The sequence below is a fragment of the Asterias rubens genome, chromosome 4, assembly GCF_902459465.1.
Source record: "Asterias rubens chromosome 4, eAstRub1.3, whole genome shotgun sequence".
NCBI lineage: Eukaryota > Metazoa > Echinodermata > Asteroidea > Forcipulatida > Asteriidae > Asterias > Asterias rubens.
In genome coordinates this window covers 8,395,278-8,418,945 of record NC_047065.1, presented here as the reverse complement: position 1 = coordinate 8,418,945, position 23,668 = coordinate 8,395,278, and the positions used below count along the sequence as shown (strand labels likewise).

General features: G+C 37.9%; 2 protein-coding genes across 2 annotated transcripts; one reads left to right on the top strand and one right to left on the bottom strand.

Annotated features, from left to right (window-relative positions):
* Nucleotides 1-1,412: 1,412 nt before the first annotated feature.
* Nucleotides 1,413-11,048, top strand: LOC117288779 (fatty acid 2-hydroxylase-like). Its single transcript, XM_033769616.1, has 6 exons — nucleotides 1,413-1,867; nucleotides 2,949-3,050; nucleotides 4,379-4,628; nucleotides 5,611-5,783; nucleotides 8,325-8,577; nucleotides 10,665-11,048. Exons 1-6 carry the CDS (start codon nucleotides 1,628-1,630, stop codon nucleotides 10,733-10,735), a joined length of 1,089 nt encoding a protein of 362 aa, XP_033625507.1. The 5' UTR covers nucleotides 1,413-1,627; the 3' UTR covers nucleotides 10,736-11,048.
* Nucleotides 11,049-18,953: 7,905 nt separating this feature from the next.
* On the bottom strand, nucleotides 18,954-21,465 carry LOC117288892. The gene is made up of 8 exons (XM_033769760.1): nucleotides 21,249-21,465; nucleotides 20,911-21,156; nucleotides 20,723-20,799; nucleotides 20,386-20,591; nucleotides 19,955-20,272; nucleotides 19,721-19,867; nucleotides 19,370-19,580; nucleotides 18,954-19,240 (listed from the first exon to the last, which is right to left on the bottom strand). The coding sequence occupies exons 1-8, from the start codon at nucleotides 21,455-21,457 to the stop codon at nucleotides 18,954-18,956; spliced, it is 1,701 nt and encodes a 566-aa protein (XP_033625651.1). The 5' UTR covers nucleotides 21,458-21,465.
* Between the last annotated feature and the right edge of the window lie 2,203 nt (nucleotides 21,466-23,668).

The following is a 23,668-nucleotide window of genomic DNA, read 5'->3' as shown; positions in this document are numbered from 1 at the left end:
TGCTGATGATGCAAAAAGTTATCGTACAATATCTACAAAATGATGATCGATTGGCTAGTTGCATGATCTTGGTGCCCTTTTTGATATTGGAGTTAAAAGAACACGTTGCCTTGGATCGGACGAGTTGGTCTATAAAAAGCATTTGTAAACGTTTTTAAATAAAATGCACATAGTTGGAAAGATATTTTAAAAGTAGAATACAATAATCCACACAAATTTGGCTCGAAATTGCGTGGTTTTCCTTTTACTGTGCTTACTATAAGACGGTCGGCTATTTATGGGGAGTCAAACATTTGACTCCCATAAATGGCTGACCGTGTTAGTCGACGAGGTAAAAGGAATACCATGCAATTTCGAGTGATACTTGTGTGGGTCATAATTCTACTTTTTAAATATCTTTCTAACCATATGCATTTTATATCAAACGGTTACAAACGCTTTTCAAAGACCAACTCGACCGACCCAAGGTTCCTTTAAATTTGGGATAATAATTACACCAACGTACTGTTCTATCTGTACGGGTCACTTCGGCACTCGGCACCAGCAAATTCTGTACCTCGCAAACTCGGCAACCATTTGGCTGGGTGCCGAGTTTGTACTTGTGCATGTGCCGAGTTTGTGGGTGCCGAGTTTACGACTGTGACGAGTTTGTTCATGGTTTGCTGGTGCCGAGTTTGCAAGGTGCCGAAGTGTCCGGTATTCATATCTGTCGAAACAACAAATCAGGTTGCCCCTCTTGATTCAACAACATACGTAGTCTGCTAGCTAGGCGCATTGTAGGTGGCAGGAGATCACCCCCCCCCCCCCCCCCCCCACACCGGAGATTCTGCACCCCACCCACAATACGTGGAACTGTGTAGAAACTTCTTCGGATAGCGCCCTCCTTTGAAATATCCTTCTTTAACATGTTGATCTCCCAATCGGAGGAAAATCTCCGGCGGACAGATTTCCCGACTGGGAAACCTTTTTCGAGGAGCGTTTGGAAGGACTAGACCTCCTATAGCACAGGCGGAAGGTTGGAACTATGCATTTACTTCAATATTTTGTTTACTTACAGCTAGTTTTGCATCTTTGCATTTTGTTGTTGTATTTATTTGTATTATGCTAATGAGTAATCAAGGGTCCCCATTTAGTGGGCGCCATGGCATCATGTTGTATTTTGATGTTTGTGTAATAAAGGTTATGAACTGGTATAAGACACCTTCTTGATTTCTTTTACCACACAATTCTCCTCGACTGTCATCTAAGAATTGCTCCAACACAAACCTTCCCACACGCCCGATCATAGTCTTGGTCAACAATAATAAGTACCTCTTTGGCGTTCCATATGAGATTCAAACAACGACTTGCACCAAGACTACGCACCCTACTATACAACAACGGAACAACAATCGTAGGGAGGTTAAGTCGCCATTTCTCAATCCATTTACATTGGCATCGATCCACCAACGGTGGCATGTGTGTACGTGCTGTTGATGGAATGTCGTGGTGGTAGTTTAGTTGTTACATCAGTGACATAGGTTGAAACTCTGGGCGTGGTTGGTTGTGTCGTTACATAAAATACAGAATCAGCTCACTACCAAGTAAAGTATAAACAAGTCATCTTTTTGGATGAAGTGGTGAGAACATGGGCCGTATAAGTAAAAAAGAGCTTGATACATGGAAAGCTGCAGGGCGTCTGTGCTTTGTGAGAGAAAACAGAGTGTACGATGTCAGTGAATTTGCAAGTCGACATCCTGGTGGCGAGAAACCATTGAAGAACAATGCAGGTCGTGATGTAACCACCCTGATGGACAGAGAAAATCCACATAAACACAGCAGTAATGCCTACAAACTCATGGAACAGTATTACATTGGAGAGTTCGAGGTAATCCAAAGGCAAATGTTTAAACGTAGGCTGTTTCAGTCACTGTCAGTGTCACTGTGTGTATGTGACTGCATGTCTCATGTCGTCAGTGACTGTGCAGTTGTGGATAAATTTATTCATAATTAATATTTTTACTATATTAAAAAAAACTAAAACATTTTGGCTTTTTGAGTAATTAATATTAATAATAATAATATCATAAAAAAAGTATAAAAAGTAGACCCACTCTGGCTCTGGGACTGGGGCGCTGTATGGTATCCGCTGTACTCCCTTTTTCAAAATTTGTATCAAGATCATGGACAAAACATATCAGAAACTGCGGTTCTAGAACTTAGTCTGATAAAATAGAACAATAGCACCATGAACAATGTCCTAAAAATGTAACTTTTCCATGACCATACATCCATACCCATTCTTGGAGTCTTCTCCCCATCCTAGTTGGTAGAACTACAAGGTTTCATTGCTATGCTATGGTCTCTAGGTAGGCGATAACGGAGCGAACCTTATATCCGAACACCGACGGACATACAATGTACGTGGTGAATGATGGGTAAAGCTCATCAGCAAATCATTCGGCCTATATACTTGAATGTTTCCAATTTATCAACGCAATCAAATATTGGACAAGGCTGTGGTTTTTGAAATGTTATTGACAAGTTTATTAAAAGGGACAGTGCATGGCGCTTGGAAGTTCCGCAGTAAAAGAATAGTGTACACCTAAATAATGAGAACAAGAATGGCAGGTGCAGTAATTTAGCAGAGTCAGTGATACATATTGTAGTGGACAGAGATATTGCTAATTGCAGAGTCTGATCATGTGCCAACAAGTACAAAAATATTGTAACTTACAAAATGAAATCCAATATATGCCAGTCAGTTTCAGTCAACATGTAAACAAGTTAAAGTCTGATGCTTAGTTTTCTAAAATTGTTGGAATGACAATGTTTTCCTACAAATTCTTCAATTTCCATTGTTAGTATTGATTTAATGTACATGTATGTTTAGATCAAATTAGCATCTTTTGAATCTAAAGTAAAACACGTTCTTTACAACAAATTGGGTAAATTGTTTTTTCTTTCAGAGTGAAACCGAATCCAATGGGAAGCATCATGTCAATGGCCAAAATGGTCATTTAAATGGAGGAACGACACACAAGACCAATGGTGTAGGAAAGTCAGTCGAGGTAACCGCCAATCCCAAATTACTTCTTAATATCATGAAGATTGCTTGCAAGTACACAGCTGAATAATTTGCATAATTGAATAGTTGATGAGATGTTCACCTTATTAAAAACAATTCCCTAAATACAGTGTGATTTTTTGTGTCCCGATAAACCTAAATTGTTTGTTTATTGCATGTTTATTAAAGTAATTTTTATGTAAAATGTCTAAACGAACGCAGAGTGATAATTGAGATTTACGTATAGCAAAGCTGGTTGTTTTTTCTTTCATTATTATCTCGCAAACTCGACGACCGATTGAGCTCAAATTTTCACAGGTTTGTTATTTTATGCATACATGTATGTTGAGATACAAGTGAGAAGACTGGTCTTTGACAATTACCAATAGTGTCCACTGTCTCTAAGATTTCTAAGCAAGGTAAAATATCTCTTATAAGGTCAACTACCACACTAAAAAAGCTAACAGAGTATAAAAACACAATTAACTTCATTTTGTCCACATATCTCCTACATAGGTATTGAGTTGTGAATTGTACGTAGTAAAACTGAACCTTTGAAAAGACTTGCTATTTTTTATTATCATAACAAGTACAGCGTGCAAAAACATTCCATATTGATTGATTGATTTTATTCAGATGTACATATCAAAAATCGGACCCAACAACAGTAGAAACAATGAATTAAAAACCAAAACAGAACACAAAAGTTAGCTTTGAGATAGTATGGTGTGACAATAAAATAATCTATTGATGACATTATCTAGTGAGTCACCTGACAATATTGAAGGTCGTGTAATGAACAGCATCCATAATAACAGTGCATTGTATACACTTACCGACCTAGTATTTAACATAATACCATTCATCAATTTTGTGGTACTGTGGCACTTTGCTTTTCTTGGAATTACATGCAGCAAATAACCATGTTGTTTTTTAAATATCATAAAGATTAGAGGAATTTTATTGTTGAAAAACACTTCAGGAAATTAAGTTCCTGCTTCCAGCTTCAGTCATTTTGTATTGATTGGAAGGTGTCCAATGTCAATCGCCATTGAACACTTCCCGTACGTGCGTGTACAGTAACAAGCTAGAAGCAGGAAACTTCTATCCTGAAGTGTTTTTCAATACAAACCTTGGCATGATGTCATGAACTATATGAAGTTAGAAAATGACAATTTTCCCCCAGAAGCTGAAACTAATTTCTAAATAAAATGGGAAGAGTTATCTTGAACTACGGGAGTAAAATCTGACTTGACTGGTCGTACACAGTTATGGTCTTTCCATAAAACTCAAGTAATTTAATAATTTTAAATTCGATTTTATCTTCTACAGGACATGGTAGATTATGACAAGCCAGTTTTATGGCAAGTAATAAACCTTGGAGAGAAGTATTATGAGTGGACCCACATACCCGTAAGCCGTGACACCATGCGTCTTTTTCGTTATGACTTCATTGAGTACTTTTCAACATCAAACTGGTACGCAGTGCCACTCACGTGGATCCCGTTCATTATGATGATATGCTGGCTGGCAATTCAACAATGGCAGGATGTCTGGATGTTTGATAGTGTCTTTGGTGGAGGTAAATGATTGAGTCTTTAAAGGAACACGTTGCCTTGGATCGGTCGTGTTGGTCTTTGAAAATCGTTCTGTAACCGTTTGTTGTAAAATGTATATGGTTAGAAAGATATTGTAAAAGTAGAATACAATGGTCTACACAAATATGCCCCGAAATTGCGTGGTTTTCTTTTTACCCTGTCGTCTAACACGGTCGGCCATTTATGGGAGTCAAAATTTTGACTCCCATCAATGGCCGACCGTGATAGTTCGCGACGTAAAAGAAAACCGTGCAATTTTGAGTGATACTTGTGTGGATCATTATATTCTACTTTTAAAACATCTTTCTAACCATGTGCATTTCATAATAAACAGTTCCAAACACTTTTTATAGACTCGTCCGATCCAAGCAACGTGTTCCTTTAAAATACATGTCTTTGCATGAGATTTCCAAGGCTTACAAGTAGTTATGTTTTAGCGTTATTAAGGCAATCCATCATCTGTTCCTTATGTTTTGGTCAACAGAACTTAGCATTTTTGCTTTGATTATAGTTCAGACATTGGCTAATGTAACCGAGTGTTTGCAATTCTTTCTGTGAAGTCTTCTGAATTATGCGCAAACATTTTAATACAAAATTATTTAAAAAAAGTAAAGAAAAGTGTGTCCACTTTTCTGTGTAATTTTAGTCCCCATTAATATTGTTATAACTAAGCTTTATATCGCAGATCATCAATTAAAATGTGTCTGTAATGCTACCAAATATATCTTTTTCCGTCAAAAGTCAAGAAGCTTTTATAGTGAAAGGTTTCACAAATGTTTACATCCTAGTGTTTTAAGTTTTTGTAAGTTTTAGCTACACTGTAACCAATAGTTCTCCTGTGGTCATAATATTGCATCCATTTCCATTGACATACATTTGCACATTTTAATCTTGGTAAATCTTTTCCCTCAATGTGTGGTACTACTGTTATTTTTGGACACCATTTTCTTCCCACCTGGATTGTAGCCCTGAAGATTTCGGTCTCTTATGAGGCATTCCCTCTGGTGTTCTTAGCTGGTATCCTGCTTTGGACATTTCTGGAGTACACCCTACATCGTTTCCTGTTCCACATGGAACCACCTAAAGATTCCAAGATCCTCATTGGTCTTCATTTTGTCCTTCATGGGCAACATCACAAGGTATTGCATAACTTCAATATTACCTGTTGTATTATTGGGTGCGTTTGTTTAGCTTGCCTGGGTCGACTCAGGTCTGCCCCCGGTGCGTTAAAATAGCTTTGACGTCATTCCAGGGGCTCACCCAGGTCAGCCCCCAGTGCCCTGCTTGTGGAGTGGCTCACTTGGAGGCTGGCCCAAGGTGCATGATGTCAATACGAGAGCGGTGAGTGTAAGCTTGGGCGATATTAATTTATTTTATTCATGATATATCGCCGACAATATATCGCGGTATTTGATATAATCACGATTAGTTAAATTTGACATCATCAGTCTTCAAACTTCAAGTGAAAGTTGTAGAAGAGACAGTCATAGCATAAGAGAGGTGTTCTAATGACCTATTCTTCTGGTTTTACTCCAAACCTATGGGGTGCAAGATGTCTCAGCTAGGAAATACATCGTGATATTGCGATATTTAATCGATATCGCGATATATCGCGATATATCAATATTTCGATTAAAACCAAATCGATCCGATATCGAAATCGTTTCCAAATTAATATCGCGATATTCGATAATATCGTGATATCGCCCAAGCTTAGGTGAGTGATCAATCATGTAGCTCTTGTCAGGGGCTCACCCGAGTGAGCACCGCATGGTAAACCCAGGGAAGCTAATCAAATGCACCCATTATCAGTGTCCATCGTCCAGTGTCCTTTAAACCTTTAGTCCCTGCACCGCCCGAGTTTGCTGAAAACCAATTTCTCAAGATTCTTGCAGTAAATTACTGAATCGTAGTTCGCATTTTAAAAGATAGCCATGGCTTAATATGTATGTATAATTTTTTACCCTTTCGGTAATATTTGTATAAAAGTACAAGTTCCCATGGGAACAATAAATGCCTCTCGTTAAACAGCTACGGTAATTTTTATGGCGAATATTTTTTGTGCACGGATGAAATGGACACAATAGCTTTTCAAGGCTTTTGCCTGGCTCAATGCTCATACTGATTGAATGCGAAGGTGTCAATTTTCGACAATATCATCATAAATGATGAACAATTTCCTGTTTACTAATGAGCGTTTTTTTTTTTCGTAAGAGCTAAATTATTTCATCATCATTAGCTTCGACAAGTCAACTGTGAAGGGAGAATTAATAACGATTTATAACAACTAAATATATTAACAAATGCGTAGACCTACTAATGACTATCGAGTTTCTTTTGATGTTCCTTTTTTTCTACAAACACAAGCTAGCGAGGTTTCCTCGTACCGCATAGAGGCGGCTGGGCGGTACAGTGGCTAAATGGTTAACTCTGAACCTGTAGGTAGCATCAACATTAACCCGTTGAGCCCCTGATGTTATGCGCTGGCATGTCGGTTTCATTCAGTGTCCAATTTAAGTTTTAGTTGTAGGGTGTCGTGGCCAAACTCAAGCTCTGGTGCTTCTGTTCAACAGAGACTTATCCATAACTGCTTATCTATAATTGCTAGTTAGAGGGGACAAAATTTCTTACAATCAATGTGTGTAATGCTTTATAGCTACCACACATTCTGTTTTTTTCTTTTTCTTGTGAGTAGTCAAGTATTTAATATAATTGTGCTGGTATATCCTTCATACCAAGCTTTGATTAGATACATGTAATCTCATTTAAACAGCTGAGATGTGTGTAGGTTAATATATACTAATTTTATTTTTTACCCATTTACATCGATGTGTGTTAGCACACTGTAAACTCAGTACACACCAGAGTTTTGTGGAAAAAAAATCACAGGCATATTACTCGGGTGGCTTCAAACCCACGACCTTTGCAATAGACCCTTCCCATTGGCAAAATGAGCGAACATCGCGCTGTTTTGTACACGGCTAATGGGTGCGTGACGCAGACGTGATTGCACGTCTGCTTAGTGCACAACTCTATGTTGTTTGCCAACCAACAGGGTCTGTACGCATGCGTGAATGTAATTAGCATATTTCATGGTCCATTCAAGAGCAGTGTCCAGTGGCTAGAGGCAGTTAGGTTAATATATGTACATGCCCTTGCATAGAAATAGTCTTTTCCACATTATAAAACAAGTAAAGTTTTATGAAGTACTTTGGCTTCTTTTAGGGGTAACTTTTTTTTCAAGGTAAATTGGATTGATAAGTTGAATAATGATACAAATTTCCATTTTTTTCTAATGATGACAGCAACATTGAAAATTGTAGTGCAACATTAACTATTAAACGTATTGTTTATATTGAACTGAGACCTTCTGCACATGTTTTGAAACCACAATATTGAATTTGCAATCATTCAAGTTTGGATCTGTTTGGATAATTGATTTTGATATTTGAACATCTATGTTTCAATGTTGATCTTCTTTTCTTTTTTTCTCCAGCTGTGTGCATACATGATTTATACATTAAATGTGGATTTCCAAGCCCACAATCAAAATGTCTGTACCATTACAGCCAGTTCATTTTTTTATGTTTCATGGACAAATCTGCAGGATGTTTTCCATGATGCTGGTATAATTTACAGGTGTTGGCTCATTTACTAACAATACATTTCCATTTTGACAGGTGCCTTTTGATCCAGGTCGTCTTGTATTTCCTCCAATAGCATCAGCAGTCTTTGTGATCATGTACTACTTTGTCCTGACTGCTATCTTACCTGTACCCGTGGCATACACCCTTATGGGCGGTACGCTCCTTGGTTATATATGCTATGATCTGACACATTACTACCTTCACCATGGCAGTCCAGGACCAGGTACCTACTTTCAAGAACTGAAAACATACCACGTCAGACATCACTATGAGATCCAAGACAAAGGTGGGTATTAAGTAGCGTCAAGGTTTTTAGGACTTAAAGGCAGTGGACACTATTGGTAATTACTCAAAATATTTTTTAGCATAAAACCTTTCTTGGTGACGAGTAATGGGGAGAGGTTGATGGTAAAAAACATTGTGAGAAACGGCTCCCTCTGAAGTGCCATAGTTTTTGAGAAAGAAGTAATTTTCTGTGAATATGATTTTGAGACCTCAGATTGAGAACTTGATGTCTCGAAATCAACCATCTAAACGCACACAACTTCGTGTGACATGGGTGTTTTTTTCTTGCATTATTATCTCGCAAGTTCGATGACTGATTGAGCTCAAATTTTCACAGGTTTGTTATTGTTATGCATATGTTGAGATACACCAACTGTGGAGCTAGTCTTTGACAATTACCAATAGTGTCTACTAAGCTTGGGCGGTTCCTTCGGTTACCCGGTTCTACCCGGTTCCAAATTGAAAACCGGACCCACGGTTCCACTCCTCTGTGGAACCGGGTACCCGCTTTTTGTACCCGCTTTTACAGACGTACTGCACTACGGACGTACGCCAAATCAAAGACTTGTTTAAATGCAGGGAGAATAGGTGCTCGGTTACGGAGCTCCAGGAGTGCCATCCGACATATCGAGTTACCGACATACGTTATCTCATCAAGACGACTTTATTCGTGGAATCAGTTACTTACCGACTTATTATTTTGCTAAGACGACTTATTCAAAACAATCAGTTGACTTAACAACATAATTTATCTCACCAAGTCGACTTAGATAAAATGGTCTCGTCTTGATGAGATAAATGATGTCGGTAACTCGATATGTGGGATGGCACTCCTGGAGCTCCGTACTCAGTGGCACGATGTCTGATTGACTTGGTGGGTATTCTGGTATTTTCGTTAAAAATAGATCGGCTCAAATTGTGTGTGTGTGAGCTCGGGACCGATGTCTGATTAACTTGGTTATTTTCAGTTAAAATAGATCGGCTCAATTGTGTGTGTGTGAGCTCGGGACGGGCGGCTTATGTTTTATAAAGAGTGGAACCGGGTATGACTCAGAACTGAGCTTTTTTTTGGAACCGGAACCGCGCCCCAAATTTCTGGAACCGCCCAAGCTTAGTGTCCACTGCCTTTAAGTACTGGTTAATACTTGTTGCCCAAACTGTTGACTCTCACTGCGTGGTCTGCGCTTCAACTGGGGTACATGTAGTTACTAATGATTATTATTAAACTCATTATTATGATAAATTCGGTCAAGTTTTTAACCTTTAATAATATAGCTCTATACATGTACTTCATGTATGACTATAGCATTGTTGATACAAGGAAAAAGATTTAAAGAAAAGAAACCAAAATCCAAACATGTCTTCCCATAAAGTTCAACAAACGCCTCATTTTGTAATTATTATAAGTTTTGTTACCATTTTATGATTGTCTCAACTAAGATAACAAAAATGAATCATATCTGTATTGTAATAATATTGGCTTCCTGTAATAGCAAGCATATTCGTCACTAAGTGACACTCAATGCACTTTTAACATAGTATTATGCATCACTGCTGAGTCCCTATGCTCTTACAGTAGTAATAATAATAATAATAACAAAGTATTATATAGTGCACGTATCTATCACACAAGGTACTCAAGGCGCTGAGTATATACAAACTTTCAGAAAGATGGGTTATTTCAGTGATGAATTTTTAGACCCAGTTAGTTAGCACCTTATAATGGTTTACAAGGTGCTACGGCGCATACAGCAGCCACAGCCAGGAACACCGGGGCGAACCCCTTCTCTTTTGTGCATTGGGTTCTTTTACATGCGTTACACAACACATGGGACCAACGGCTTTACGTCCCATCCGAAGGACGAAGCAATGGTTAAGTGTCTTGCTTAAGGACACAAGTCTCACGGCTTGGGATTCGAACCCACACTCTGCTGATCAGAAACACCAGAGTTTGAATTCGGTGATCTTAACCGATCGGCCACGACACTTCCAGAGAAAACAAGTTTCAAAACAGCATATTATGTGTACCAACAGAAGAACAATTTAACTGATAACCGGTTTTATTTATTATAATTTTTTCACTTTCAGGATTTGGGATTTCCAGCAAGCTTTGGGACATCGCGTTTGGTACCTTAATACCCAGCATCAAGACAAACTGATGACCTGATCTGACCTGTAATCAATGTCAACTGACCTTCTCACCATTTTACAATGATTTCATGAGTACATTTTGCACACATTATTTGTTTCTTCTTTCAAGTTTGTGTGAAGAAGGAAGTTTCTCAAACAATCTGTTTGTGCAATTCGGGATAAGTGAGAACGGACATGAAGTCATGAAAGGTAAAACAAAACTTACTCGAGATTGAAGTTATAGTTCTAATCGTATCCACAAAGTTCTTTTGTTTAAAGGCAGTGGACACTATTGGTAATTACTCTAAATAATTATTATCATAAAACCTCACTTGGTACCGAGTAATTGGGAGAGGTTGATAGTATAAAACATTGTGAGAAACGGCTCCCTCTAAAGTGACATAGTTTTTGAGAAAGAAGTAATTTTTCATGAATTTGATTTTGAGACCTCAGATTTAGAACTTGAGGTCTCGAAATCAACCATCTAATCGCACACAACTTCGTGTGACAAGGGTGTTTTTTTCTTTCATTGTTTTCTCGCAACTTCGATGACCGATTGAGCTCAAATTTTCACATGTTTGTTATTTTATGCATATGTTGAGATACACCAAGTGAGAAGACTGGTCTTTTACAATTACCGATAGTGTCCAGTGTCTTTAAGGGTAAAACTACCTACATGTACGTGCATGTATGTAGATGTCTATGTCTGTGGTGAGTAAGTCAGTGTTAAGATAATGAAACAATTGGGTTTCAAACACTATTGCAATGTAAACCACTGTTCTGATATAATCATTTTGTACTAAGTTTTCATTTTTCTCTCATTATTCACACGTAAGAATACAACGATTTTTTTAAAAAAATGTTTCATGCTGGTTAGGGTTTGCTAATATATGTATTTCATTGTGTAGCCTTTCTAATAGTATGTGTTATTTTGTAAGTTTGTTATTAGTGTATTCTTTGTAGCAATTATGTTTAACTTTGGTTATAATTCAAAATGTGTTTTAGCATTAAAATGACCTTGTAACGAGCAATGGAGAGCTGTTGATAGTACAAACATTGTGAGAAACTGCCTCTGAAAGAGGTCATTTCTCACTGAAATATTTGAATCTGAGAAAGACTTCAGGCCTGAAGCCTTTTTCAGGAATCTAAAAGCACACAAATTTAAGCACACAAATGCGTTTTTTTCTTTCATTTCTTTGATGACCAATTGAGCCCAAATTTTCACAATTGTTTTTGTATGCTTAGGTTGGAATACACTAAGTGAGAATACTGGTCTTTGTCAATTAATCAATTGTGTCCAAATGAGATTTGGAATGCGTGTAGTCAAAGTAACAATAAAATAGCTACAATAGATATTTCTTTTGCAAAGTCACAGCCAGGAGTTTTTACCACAAAACTATGCACACAAATACATCAATTTATAAATTAGATATAATTTTGTTACCAAATTACCCATGTCACTGTTAAATCAGTTGTGCAGGATAGAATGAAGAGTAAACATTATTCTTCATAAAAAAATATATATATAATGTTCTTAAAGGATTTGGGTACTTTTTCAAAATGTCCATAGATTTACATTAAACTTACAGGGTTTGAAGATAATGATAGTGGAAAGCTTCCCTTCAAATATGAATTACTGAGGTGCTGTAGTTTTTGAGAAATGAGTGAAACAATGTCATGAAAATACATTTGTAAATGCTTTTAATTTTCGTCTCATGAGAGGAAAATTATTTTCATTACATTGTTTTATTCATTTCCCCAAAACTACAGCACCTCGCCACGTAATATTTTCAGGGAAGCTTTCTACTACCGTTATCTTCAAACTGTGTAAGTTTAGTGTAAATCTGTGGACATTGTGTTTTTTTGTCCTACAAAAAGTACATACACCCTTTAAGAGGAGATCTGTCCTGTCCATTTACATACATTTATGATCTTAGGCATTGCATGGTGAGGTAACAGTTTATATTATTTGATTTGTGGTAACACCATGTGTATCTACTTGCCAGGTAGAGTTTATTACATTACAACACCAGATGATTTGTTGGATATGCCTGAGTGATGAAAACCTTGATTTAATGACTGTCTGTTCCTTTGACTGTCTGTTCCCAGCAGTGGATGGATGTGCCATGTACACATGTGCTCTTAGGAACACATTGTTAAAGGCAGTGGACACTATTGGTAATTACTCAAAATAATTATCGGCATAAAACCTTACTTGGTAACGAGTAATGGGGAGAGGTTGATAGTATAAAACATTGTGAGAAACGGCTCCCTCTGAAGTGACGTAGTTTTCCGAAAAAGAAGTTATTTTCCACGAATTTGATTTCGAGACCTCAAGTTTAGAATTTGAGGTCTCGAAGTCGAGCATCTGAAAAAGCACACAACTTCGTGTGACAAGGGTGTTTTTTCTTTCATAGTTATCTCGCAACTGCGGTGACCAATCAAGCTCAAATTTTCACAGGTTTGTTATTTAATGCATATGTTGAGATACACCAAGTGAGGAGACTGGATTTTGACAATTACCAATAGTGTCCACTGTCTTTAAAGAAAAAGTAAAGTGAATTTAGTGTTTTTTGAGCACAATTTGTATCTAAGGGATCTGCCGTACTCTTTGGAGAATGTGCCAGATACTTTGATTTAGATTATAAATTCACTCTAAAGTGGTATAGATATTGTTGGCACTGTGTCGAATGGTAACACTAAAACACAACAAGAATTCCATTTGTGACTAAGTTTACGTCAAGATTTGATAGGCTGTACCATACATAGTTTTAAAGTTAGTTTTTATTGTTTAATTTATAGCACCATTGGTGAGGCACTTAGTGAACATTAACTTCTGTGACTGTATAAACATTTCCCCCTCCTCTGTAAATATAAATAATTGTATAGAAAATTAAATGTTTAAGAGCAAATTTTCAATATTTTTTGTTAATTTACCTGTCATACATATCAACTTTAAAACTTGGCAGAGTCGGCAGTTATGACTCCTTAATTCTAACTCTTATAACTGTAGTATGCCGGTAATATATTGGGTTGCAAGGTGTATTACTTGATTTTTTAAACATTCTAAACTGTACATGAGGGAAGAAATATTCTGTACGTAATGTATGAGTTATCATTAGTAGAGATTGATGTGCAGGTTAAGCTATTGCAGACCTGTATGTATGATATCTTTGTTTATGTAGCTATTGTAATGCCTTAAGAGTGTTTTTGATTTAACAATCAGATCAGAGAGTACATGTACAAATATAAGAATGTGCGGTACCAATGATGGCCTGGTTAATGAAACAAGAATATTAAAAAGCATAGGAATAATATTTGGAAGAATTTTTGCTGATCACATTGATGTGTATAACATGTAGTGAGGTACATGGCTTTATGGAGTAAAACATGTAAAGAAAAAGGAATTACCTGATTCAAGATGTTGGGTTAAGATGTCCACCAAACTGCATATCTTTCATCCCTAAGTATGAATTAAGGCATGTGTAATATTATACAAATATTGACTGCTTCGAGTGCTATGGTTAAAACTATGACTCCCGAGGTGATCCCCGGAGCGTTCTATTTTCCCTCGGCGGAGCGTTCTATTTTCCCGAGGCGAAGCTGAGGGAAAATAGAACGCTCCGTGGATCACCGAGGGAGTCATTGTTTAAACCATTGCACGAGTAAAAGCAGCCAATATTTGTTTTATAACACCCCAAACATTTCTAAATAATGTACAGACTTTACAGACCTGAATGCTACAATCCACGGACGACGCGAATACAGATTGCGAAAACTTTTACTGTGCTCTGCATGTAATCCGAAATGGTTACAAACTCGTACACGCAACGGACGTCTGGGTACTGCACGCCGTGTGCTAGTCTTTCGGACTAGCGCACGGCAAACCGATGCACTATCACACGGCCGTCGTCTAGCAAAACTAAGACATGGTCAGGTGACGCGTTCTAAACCAATGAAAAGGCAGAATATTGGTAAGGGGTGTTATAAGAGTTAATATTAACCTATACAGGGATCTGGGCTATCAACTAACAAAACAAACATACATTTAAATCTTCATACTTGTAATACAGATCAAGTTTAAAATAGAAAACTAAAAAGCGGCCTAAATGTTTGAGTTAAAAACATGTCCCTTAAACTCTTACATTGTCCCACAGGGTGTACTTCACATCCTGAAGTATTTCCTGCTGCAGGTTCAATGGTCTTGTTTCAGGACTTCATTGTGCTATTTAAACATGAGTATTAAGGCATTTGATAATAACCTACATTATAACATCCCTTAAAAAATATTCTGCCTTTTTATTGGTAAAGAGCGCGTCACATGATATGTCTTGGTTTTACTAGACGGCGGACGTGTGAAAGTGCATCGTTTGCATATCACATGGCGTGCATGCAGTACCCAGACTTCTTTTTACCAACCTCGAACCCAATCAGTTGTGCATCTGTGTATTTGAAACCCGCGTACGAACGTTTCGTTTACGTAGATAAATAGTATGTTGGGGGTGTTATAAAACAAATATTGACTGCTTTAACTCATGCTATGGTTAAAACTCGGACTCCCTCGGTGATCCCTGGACCGTTATCCAGGGCCCTCGGTGATTCCTGGACCGTTATCCAGGGCCCTCGGTGATTCCTGGACCGTTATTCAGGGATCATCTTGGGAGTCATAGTTTTAACCATAGCACTCGAAGCAGTCAATATTTTATATTATTGTTTGTTTATGAAACCTATCTGCACAAGGTCTGGATTTTGTATTGGAAATGATGCGTTTTGTTTTGTAACAGATTGTTGTTTTGCTTTAAAATACCATTCTACATTTCAAGACACAGATTCTCTTTGGTTAATATCCATTATGGATTACTTCATTATTTGCCCTATAATATACTGCATGATCAATGTTTTTATAGGATGGCGGTTTGTCTTATAATGAATTTGCTGAACTAGTTCTGTATACATTAATGTAAAACATACAGTTCAGCAATATGATTTTATGGTCATTGCAAAGTGCTTCCATTATTCTCATTTACATTTAAGGATTTGATAAGATTTTATGTTTTTCACTGATTTGGGTTTTCTTGTATGGTTTGATATTATGTAGGTATTAAAGGGAAATGCTTGAAGTAGTACAACCATTATGCAGCCTTTTCATTTATGATAGTATTATGAGTGACAATAGTGTAGCCATTGTTGTATTATCCTGTATCTTCAACCAAAAAGTTCATGAATTTAAAATAACTGTTGAAAAGTTAAGTCTGTTCATGTATAGGCAATTCTGATAAGTACAATAGATAAACTTTGAACATTAAAACACAGGCAACTTTATCTAAATAACAGCAGTGAAAGAAAGGATATTCTTTGCCCAAAACCACTCATGTTTTAATAACTCGTTGAGTGTCTGACAGATTTACATCAGGTGAATAGAACACATTGCCTGAAATGGTATAAAGGAGTTTTCCCATGCATAATTTTGTTTCATTTATGGTGGTGTAACATGAATAAAAGTAATACATTTGGTAATCTTTAGGTTTGCAAGCAATTATTGATGATTCTGACTCTTCCATAGTGGAAAATACTGTTTTTAACCTTCATATAATATCCATAGCTATATTATTGTATTCCTAATAAAGTAATCCAGCGCTACTGTTCATCAAACACAAAATACTGTGCCAAGTATTGTTTTCTATCAGATTAATGAGAGTAACAGAATTGGGGGGGGGGGGGGGTGGGGGTTTGACGCAAGATCTTGAAAATTATTGTTTTCTTAATATCTAAATGAAAATAATTCGATCCTGCTAAAATATTTTCTCAAAAACTTGATGGATGTATTTGTTCTTAAATTTTGTCGAGTGCCTTTTTATGAAGGATATTAAAATCTCCTGAAGTGGCAACCCTCTTGCAGTTATGCAGGTTTTTTTAAGTGACTTTAAACTACATGTGAACATCAAAGCGTGGCAGCTTCTGATGCATTTTTAACTACGTAGAAGACAGCTAGACGGACGGGTTTGATTTGCAATGCCATCAGACCCGATTTCAGCCAAATCATGCGTAAGTATGGCAATGTTTTATGTGCTAAACCATCATATTACAAAAAATGGGTTCCTCATTTATATTCCATGCAGATATGGAATGCACACACATTTTTAAATTGTTTTAAAATGTGAAGGAACCAAAGTCAATGAATTTATGAAGTGGCGCTGTGTATATCCAGTCAATTTCTGTAGATTGTTGTCTTTCCAGATACAGTTTGCCATTCACAATGCATGGTCAATATACTGCATGGCGAAAGCATTCCAGTCATGTCCTATCAGCGAGTTATCATCACATTAGCAACAATTTAAATCTCCTTTTTCTGCTCCAAAAACATAAAAATCATCAAACTGTTAATAGTGCAAAGCGTCAATCAGGGGGGGGGGGGGACAGGGGGACATGTCCCCCCCACCTTTGGGAGGGTGGGGGACACAATATCAAATGTCCCCCCCCCCACCTTTATCATGAAGCCCAAGTTTTGCACTGTGTAAGACGAAACCCTGTGTCCCTATGTGGGCATTAATCCTGTGGGCAAAGGATGACACAATATCCCCCCTCAAATTGGCCCTAGATTGCATCACAGGGCATCTAAAATGCAAAATTTTCCCGGGCCCTTAATCGGGCCCGCACCCCGAGCAGTAAAGGCTTCTCACACGCATGCTCCATCGTTGACAGATTTGCACCTCCCCCTTGAAAGAGTGGAAGGGACGTGTACCCCAACCCCCCCCCCCACCCCATTTTCGAAGGTTCCCCGTGTTGTTTGACCACCTTTATCATGAAAATCGTGTTTTGCACTGTGGAACTGTGGAGCACTGGAACACAATATTCACACAGCTCATTGTTCTGTTTCGTTTGACATTTGGCCGCTAAATGGTCTAAAGATTGCACCACAGAGCATCTAGAATGCAAAATTTTCCCGGGCCCTTGAGCGGGCCCGGACCCATGCCGTAAAGGTTTCGCATTCGTGAGCTCACTCTTCGACAGATTTTCCCCCTAAAACTTGGTTCATGATGATCCGCACTTGAAGATGCTGCACGGCTGTTTCACGTCTAAAAAAGTACGCCCTCTGTTGGTCAGATTGGGCCAACGCCTAAAACCCTATTCGTGACGTCATGATGGCTTTGCGGCTATTCATGAATGAGCGTTTGACCCCTTTTTGTTTGTGGGTTTTTGATTGGACAGTTAATAAAATTTGCATAATTTCTGAGGACAATTTAATGAATATTCAATTATAAACATGAATAAACAGTTTTTAAAGACGGTGACCTTTGTTTACTTATAGAACTGGGTGGGCATTTAGGTACATGTGACCGCGTTGTACGTAAAAGCCGGAACCCGCAATTTCCCGCTAATATAATGCCGTTTTTCAACATTGTTCGACAATTCTACGAAAAAAATATGTCTACATATGGTTGGATAACGTTTTCAAGAGTCATTTTATCCCAAAGGTAAGAAAGGGCCAACATAAATACCGATGATTACGGATGATTGAAAATGGTCATATTTTTAGTTTCGTGAATCACATAATAACAACACGTACAAAACGCACGTTTTGTGTGTGTACACAGTGATGCGGTACACGCTGTACGTAGCTTTTCGTGTATGTACATGTGCAATGTACGTGTAGTTAATACATGGGGTGGGTTTTTAATGCATGGGTTTATGCATGCTTCATGAGCCCAGACAGTCACAATACGGGCATGTTTATATTTTCAGAGTCTTTGTCCCTCTCTGCTCTGATCTTTCTTATGATCTTGCCCACATTATATTGATATTCACCTTCATTCAACCAACATCGATTTAAATACAGTTTGGATTTATTTTAAAATTATGAATTGCATAGGCCTACTGTACTATTTTATAATTATTATAAAGTTTTCTGAATTTAAATAATGTTATGAAATAATAAAGTAGGGTAGGGAGAGTAGGGGCCTAGAAATTGCAATTGATAAGAGGTAATAAAGAAAAGGACACATTGCATTGGTGAAGGCGGTCAAATTTTATTTTAATTAAGAAAAAAGGGCCTCCGAAAAAAAACATGAATAATTTTTTAGATCATTTAAAAACAACGCTGGTATTTATTTATATATATGTACAAACAATTATCTTATGTTTTCATTTTTATGCGAAGGGGCATATAGTGTTTGCCTTGTTAGTGTTATTTATGGCACATTCAATTTCAATTCATCATTTGCTTCGAGCATACTACTTTATATATTTCTATTTCTTCATTTCTGCATGCACTTCTGGAAAGGTGGTCGTCAGATGTCGTCGCATGATACTCATTAGCTTCTGGAGCTCATCCTTCATGCCGTGCACTGCTCGTCCAGCTCTGTTGAACTCGGTGTGCAAAAGCTCACCGCCTTGCTCATTCAGTAGCCCCAGACCAACCTTGAATCGCCGCAGCTGCTCCATGGTATGCTCCTCTAGCATATGCAGCTTAGGTGTAATGCTGGCATCAGGGAAGCATCGACGATACACACGTAAGAAGTGTTTAATGCACACGTCTAATAAAAAAGATGAAAATTGTGTGCATTTGTAAAATAATGCTAAGTGATCTTTTTATTTAGGTGTTTTTTTGTTTTATTTTTAATTATTGAAGTGCTATTGAAATTTATAAGCCTGTTGATTCTTACCTGTTCGCTCCATGTCTGATTGCGTGATAGGGTTGCAGTGGTTTATGGCTTTGTGCACATCTGCGAAACAAGAAAACGCTTCATGGAATTTAACACCAATTTCTGCCGAATTCCTTCTTATTGTGGCAGATGCTTCAAGAGTCAATTCATCGAGTGGGAGTTGGTCGGTCATCAGTCGAGGTTGAGACGTGAGGGCATCTATAACGGGTATCTGTGAAGGACATGATAGCAGTACATAAGGTTGAAGCTAAAAGGTACCAAGTTCATTAAAATTGCTTAAAAACGGAAGTTTAATCAAATTTGATTAAAATGATTTTTGCAATTATTTCACTGAGAGGGTTATGGTAATACCTGACAACACTTGTTAACGTGGTTTCCCACGAAAGACTTCCCATGGTAAGCCTGTCTGTTCACTTTATGTTTTTTCAGCACACCGTCCAAACTACTGGCAATTGGCCCTGTACCAAACTCCAGTTCAGTCGTCCCCTGGTTGTTTTCCTAAAAAAATAAAAATAATAATAATTATTATTTATTCATTGGCTCACAAGTTAAATCACAATGACAGAGAAATATAGATTTACAAACCATTTCAGCAATGTCTGCCCTCAATACGTTGACTCCATGATGGTTGTCTAGAAGGGGAAGGGGAATGTCCTCTTCGAGGTCTTCAAGTTGATCTCGCTTTTCTTGAAGATCTCTTTTGATTGTCCTCTTCCTGCACAGCTCGTTCTCAACTTTCTTGTCAAAGTCGGTCGTTGAATCGTCCTCAAAGTCGTCATCAATATCTCTGGCAATGGCTCTCTCTTTCAGGATGGCTACATCTAGCTCATGGCACGCTTGCTCGAAGAGGTCATACAACCTTTTAAACACTCCAAGGGATATGTGGAGTGTAGGGACGATCACCTATATCAATTTTGGGAAAAAGGGTAAGTGTTTTTTGCAAGTAATTAAACAAAAAAATTCTTAAGCACATTTTGTAAATTGATTTTACATTGAAACTACAAGTATAAACTTACATAATCAAGCTCAACAGGGAGCATAGGAGAGCTCACTATGCTAAATGACACATCCTTGGCCCTGCTTCTCTTCTGCCCATCTTCAACAAAGAGCTGATGCTGCTCCTTGATCGACTGCAGTGACCTTCTAAATGACGCTTGTCGCTCGCATAGTGGTCGCTGCATATTACTCTTGCTTATTCTGCAGTAAATGCAGCAATATCGGGCTGAAGAGAAAAATATAATAAAAAGAAAAGAATGGAATGAATGGATGAATGGAATTGTATGACATTCTGCATGTTTGAAAATTAAATCTTTGTGCTATAGCGTTTACATGTCATGGGCACAGTATACATACCATTAGAGCTGCATACTCCATACAGCTTTGTGAGGAACGCATAATCGCCAAAGCTAAAAAGACGAAATTTATGCCCTCTGGAAATAGATAAATCAAACAAAGTTTTGTTAAAAATACTAATTATAAAGGTCACTCTGGTTGAATGAATCCTGTTTTTATAATTATTAGTATCAAATAATTATAACTACCTCCATTCCAGATTGGCAAGATCACTGATTTGGTCGATTACACGAGGAAGAGTTTTCATCAGGTTGTAGTAGCTGTCATCTCCACAAAAGCATGCACAAGTGACTGTGTTCTTTAAGCTGTTGGGATGAACTACATTGATGATTTGGAAGGCCATTTTGAACGATGATCCACCCTTGTCCCCGCCGAACTTCACCCATATTTCATTATCCGGGATTACGCCGTTATGCCACGTGAGTGAGTTTGTCCTGTTTAAATTGAAGAAAAAGTCAGTAATTATAGACAATACTAACAGCATCTTATTAATAATGATGTTTTTATTTATTTAAATAATACTTACAGATCCAGTCGGTCAAGGTAGTCGAAGATCATGGTGCAAACATCATTTATTCTCACAAAGGGTGCATCTTGAAGAATATAACCAGCAATTGCATCTGCTTTGGAGCTCGAAAATTGCAGAGCAACCATTTCACCCTCAACATAATTCTTCAGAAGTTCTTTCTGGCTACGTCGCATGGCTCTTTCGGAAGAAATTGTTGGAGTCGGCATGTAGCTGAAAAAAGGGTAATATAACATATGGCATGATGAAATACATGTACTGAACAACTTTTTATGATATATTAAATATTGCCATTTGTTTTCAAAGTTAATTCTGATATGTACATACCGTCGTATTTTCCGCACTTGGTCCCATGCCAAATGAGCATCTCGCATCATAGCTAGGGCCTTGTTGGGTGGCATTGGGGAAGTTTCCTTTTCACATGAACTTTGCGTTTCATCTTGTTTCGTGCTAGAAACCTGGCGTATTTGAGCAGGCTGTGTAAAAAGGAATAAATATTAGTTTTCATTATCTATCGTAGCATTGTTTCATTGACATTAAAACAATTCCTTGACAGTGACACCAATTTATAAAACGCTGAGGATTTGTTAATGTAAATACTTACCCTGCCTCCTGTTTCTAACGTGGCAACCTTTCCTCTCTGGTTCAACTTGATCCAGGTCCAGCGATCAGCTGCCTTCTCAACTGCCAGGGGAATTGGCTGCCCAGGGGGATGCGACAGGGCACTCTTGCGGAGGATAGCAGCAGCTTCAGCGAGACTATCCTCGGGACTAGTTGGGGCGACACTCTCTACGACAGTGCATCGTCGGTGTTTACTTTGTGGGTCGTTCAACTTCGGTGATGCATGACACGAATGGGCTGCTAGGCTTTGCAGTCGACCAATGACCCCACAGAGACCACAAGCTACATCCAAGTTTTGAAGCTGTACGTTCAAAATTCGTGGACTTTCTCGAATATCAGTGAACTGAATTTGTGACATGCAAGATGGACATTTGAGTAGAGTTGATCGATTAAATTTGAAATATGAGGACAAACAAACTGCACAAAAATAATGCTCACAGGGTGTTTGCACTGAGGGTTTTGAAATAATACACTGACAAATTGAGCAAATAAAGACAGAATGTTCATCAGCTTTCCTTCCAAATACTTCTAAATTTGGAGAACTTTCGAGCAGAACGTCTTGGGTTGTCTGGGATAGGTGCTCAAATATGTTGCTCGAAGAGATGTTAAAAGGAAGTTCTACCACGGCAGATATCGGCTTGGTAGCAGCCCTACTTTTAGGTTGCGGTCCAGTTTTAGAATTAGTGTGGTACAAATCGCAGATTTTACACCGTTTATTTCTTGTATGTTTTGTCCAGTCAACTGCTGGTGTATCTGGAGTTTTGTAGTCCCTAGTCCCTGCCTGTAAATGTCTTACTTTTCTCGAACAGTTTAAACAAATATACCTTGGGTGCGTATCACTACTGTCCTCCCAAGTGTTTACTCCAAAAATCAGAGAAATTTCTTTTCTACAGCTTGAAGCCTCTACTAGTTTCCTAGTATCCTGGGCTTTGTGTGTTAGCCTTTTTCCACAACAACGGCACAATTTACGAAGAATATTTAAATGGAAATCATAGCTGCTCATTATTCAACGTGTATAAAACATGCATAGATGGCTGCTGTGAAGCACCTCAAATAATGCCTATTCGTTTGTACACGGAAAACTTTTTTTTCATTTCCGCGGGCTTTCTGTGACGTCACTCGTATTGATTAACACACAACGTTCACACAGCCCGTACGTTCATTTCAGAAGCCGGCGTACAAAGTTCCCCAAAACAAATGCCTATAAGTCTCTAAAACTTTCTGGCCCAGATTTGTAACCTAAATTTTAATAAAGATATGATTGTAAATATTTGTAATCACGTTTGTGTATATCTGTATAATTGGAGAGGAATTTGTTTTCGACGTTTTTCTGAAGTGTTTATGTAATGAGAGAATACAATAAAATAACACAAAAAGTTACACAAAAGACGTAAGATTTTCCGTTTATTTTATTTAAAACATTTTAATCATCAGAAACTTATCAAATATAATATAACTAAGAAAAAACATTATATTCCTGGTGATGAAAGTTACACAGTATTTGAAAAAAAATGGTGAAAAACGATCGTCCGATCGTGTAATTTTTCACGTTTATGGGGGCCGCCATCTTGGTTTTGGTTCGTGCGTTACTGGAGTAAACAAACACCACCGTGCGTTTGTTAATACTTTTTTACGCACGGTCTATGGGAGCGGAACATAAAGAATGTGAGCAGCAGTATCGAACCATTGCGGTTGACAGATTACAGATGTTCTGTTCCATTCTGACAGATTTGCCCAATAAAACTTGTGTCTTAGGATAGGTCTGGTGATGGTAGGGATGAAACGCCGTGTGAGCATTA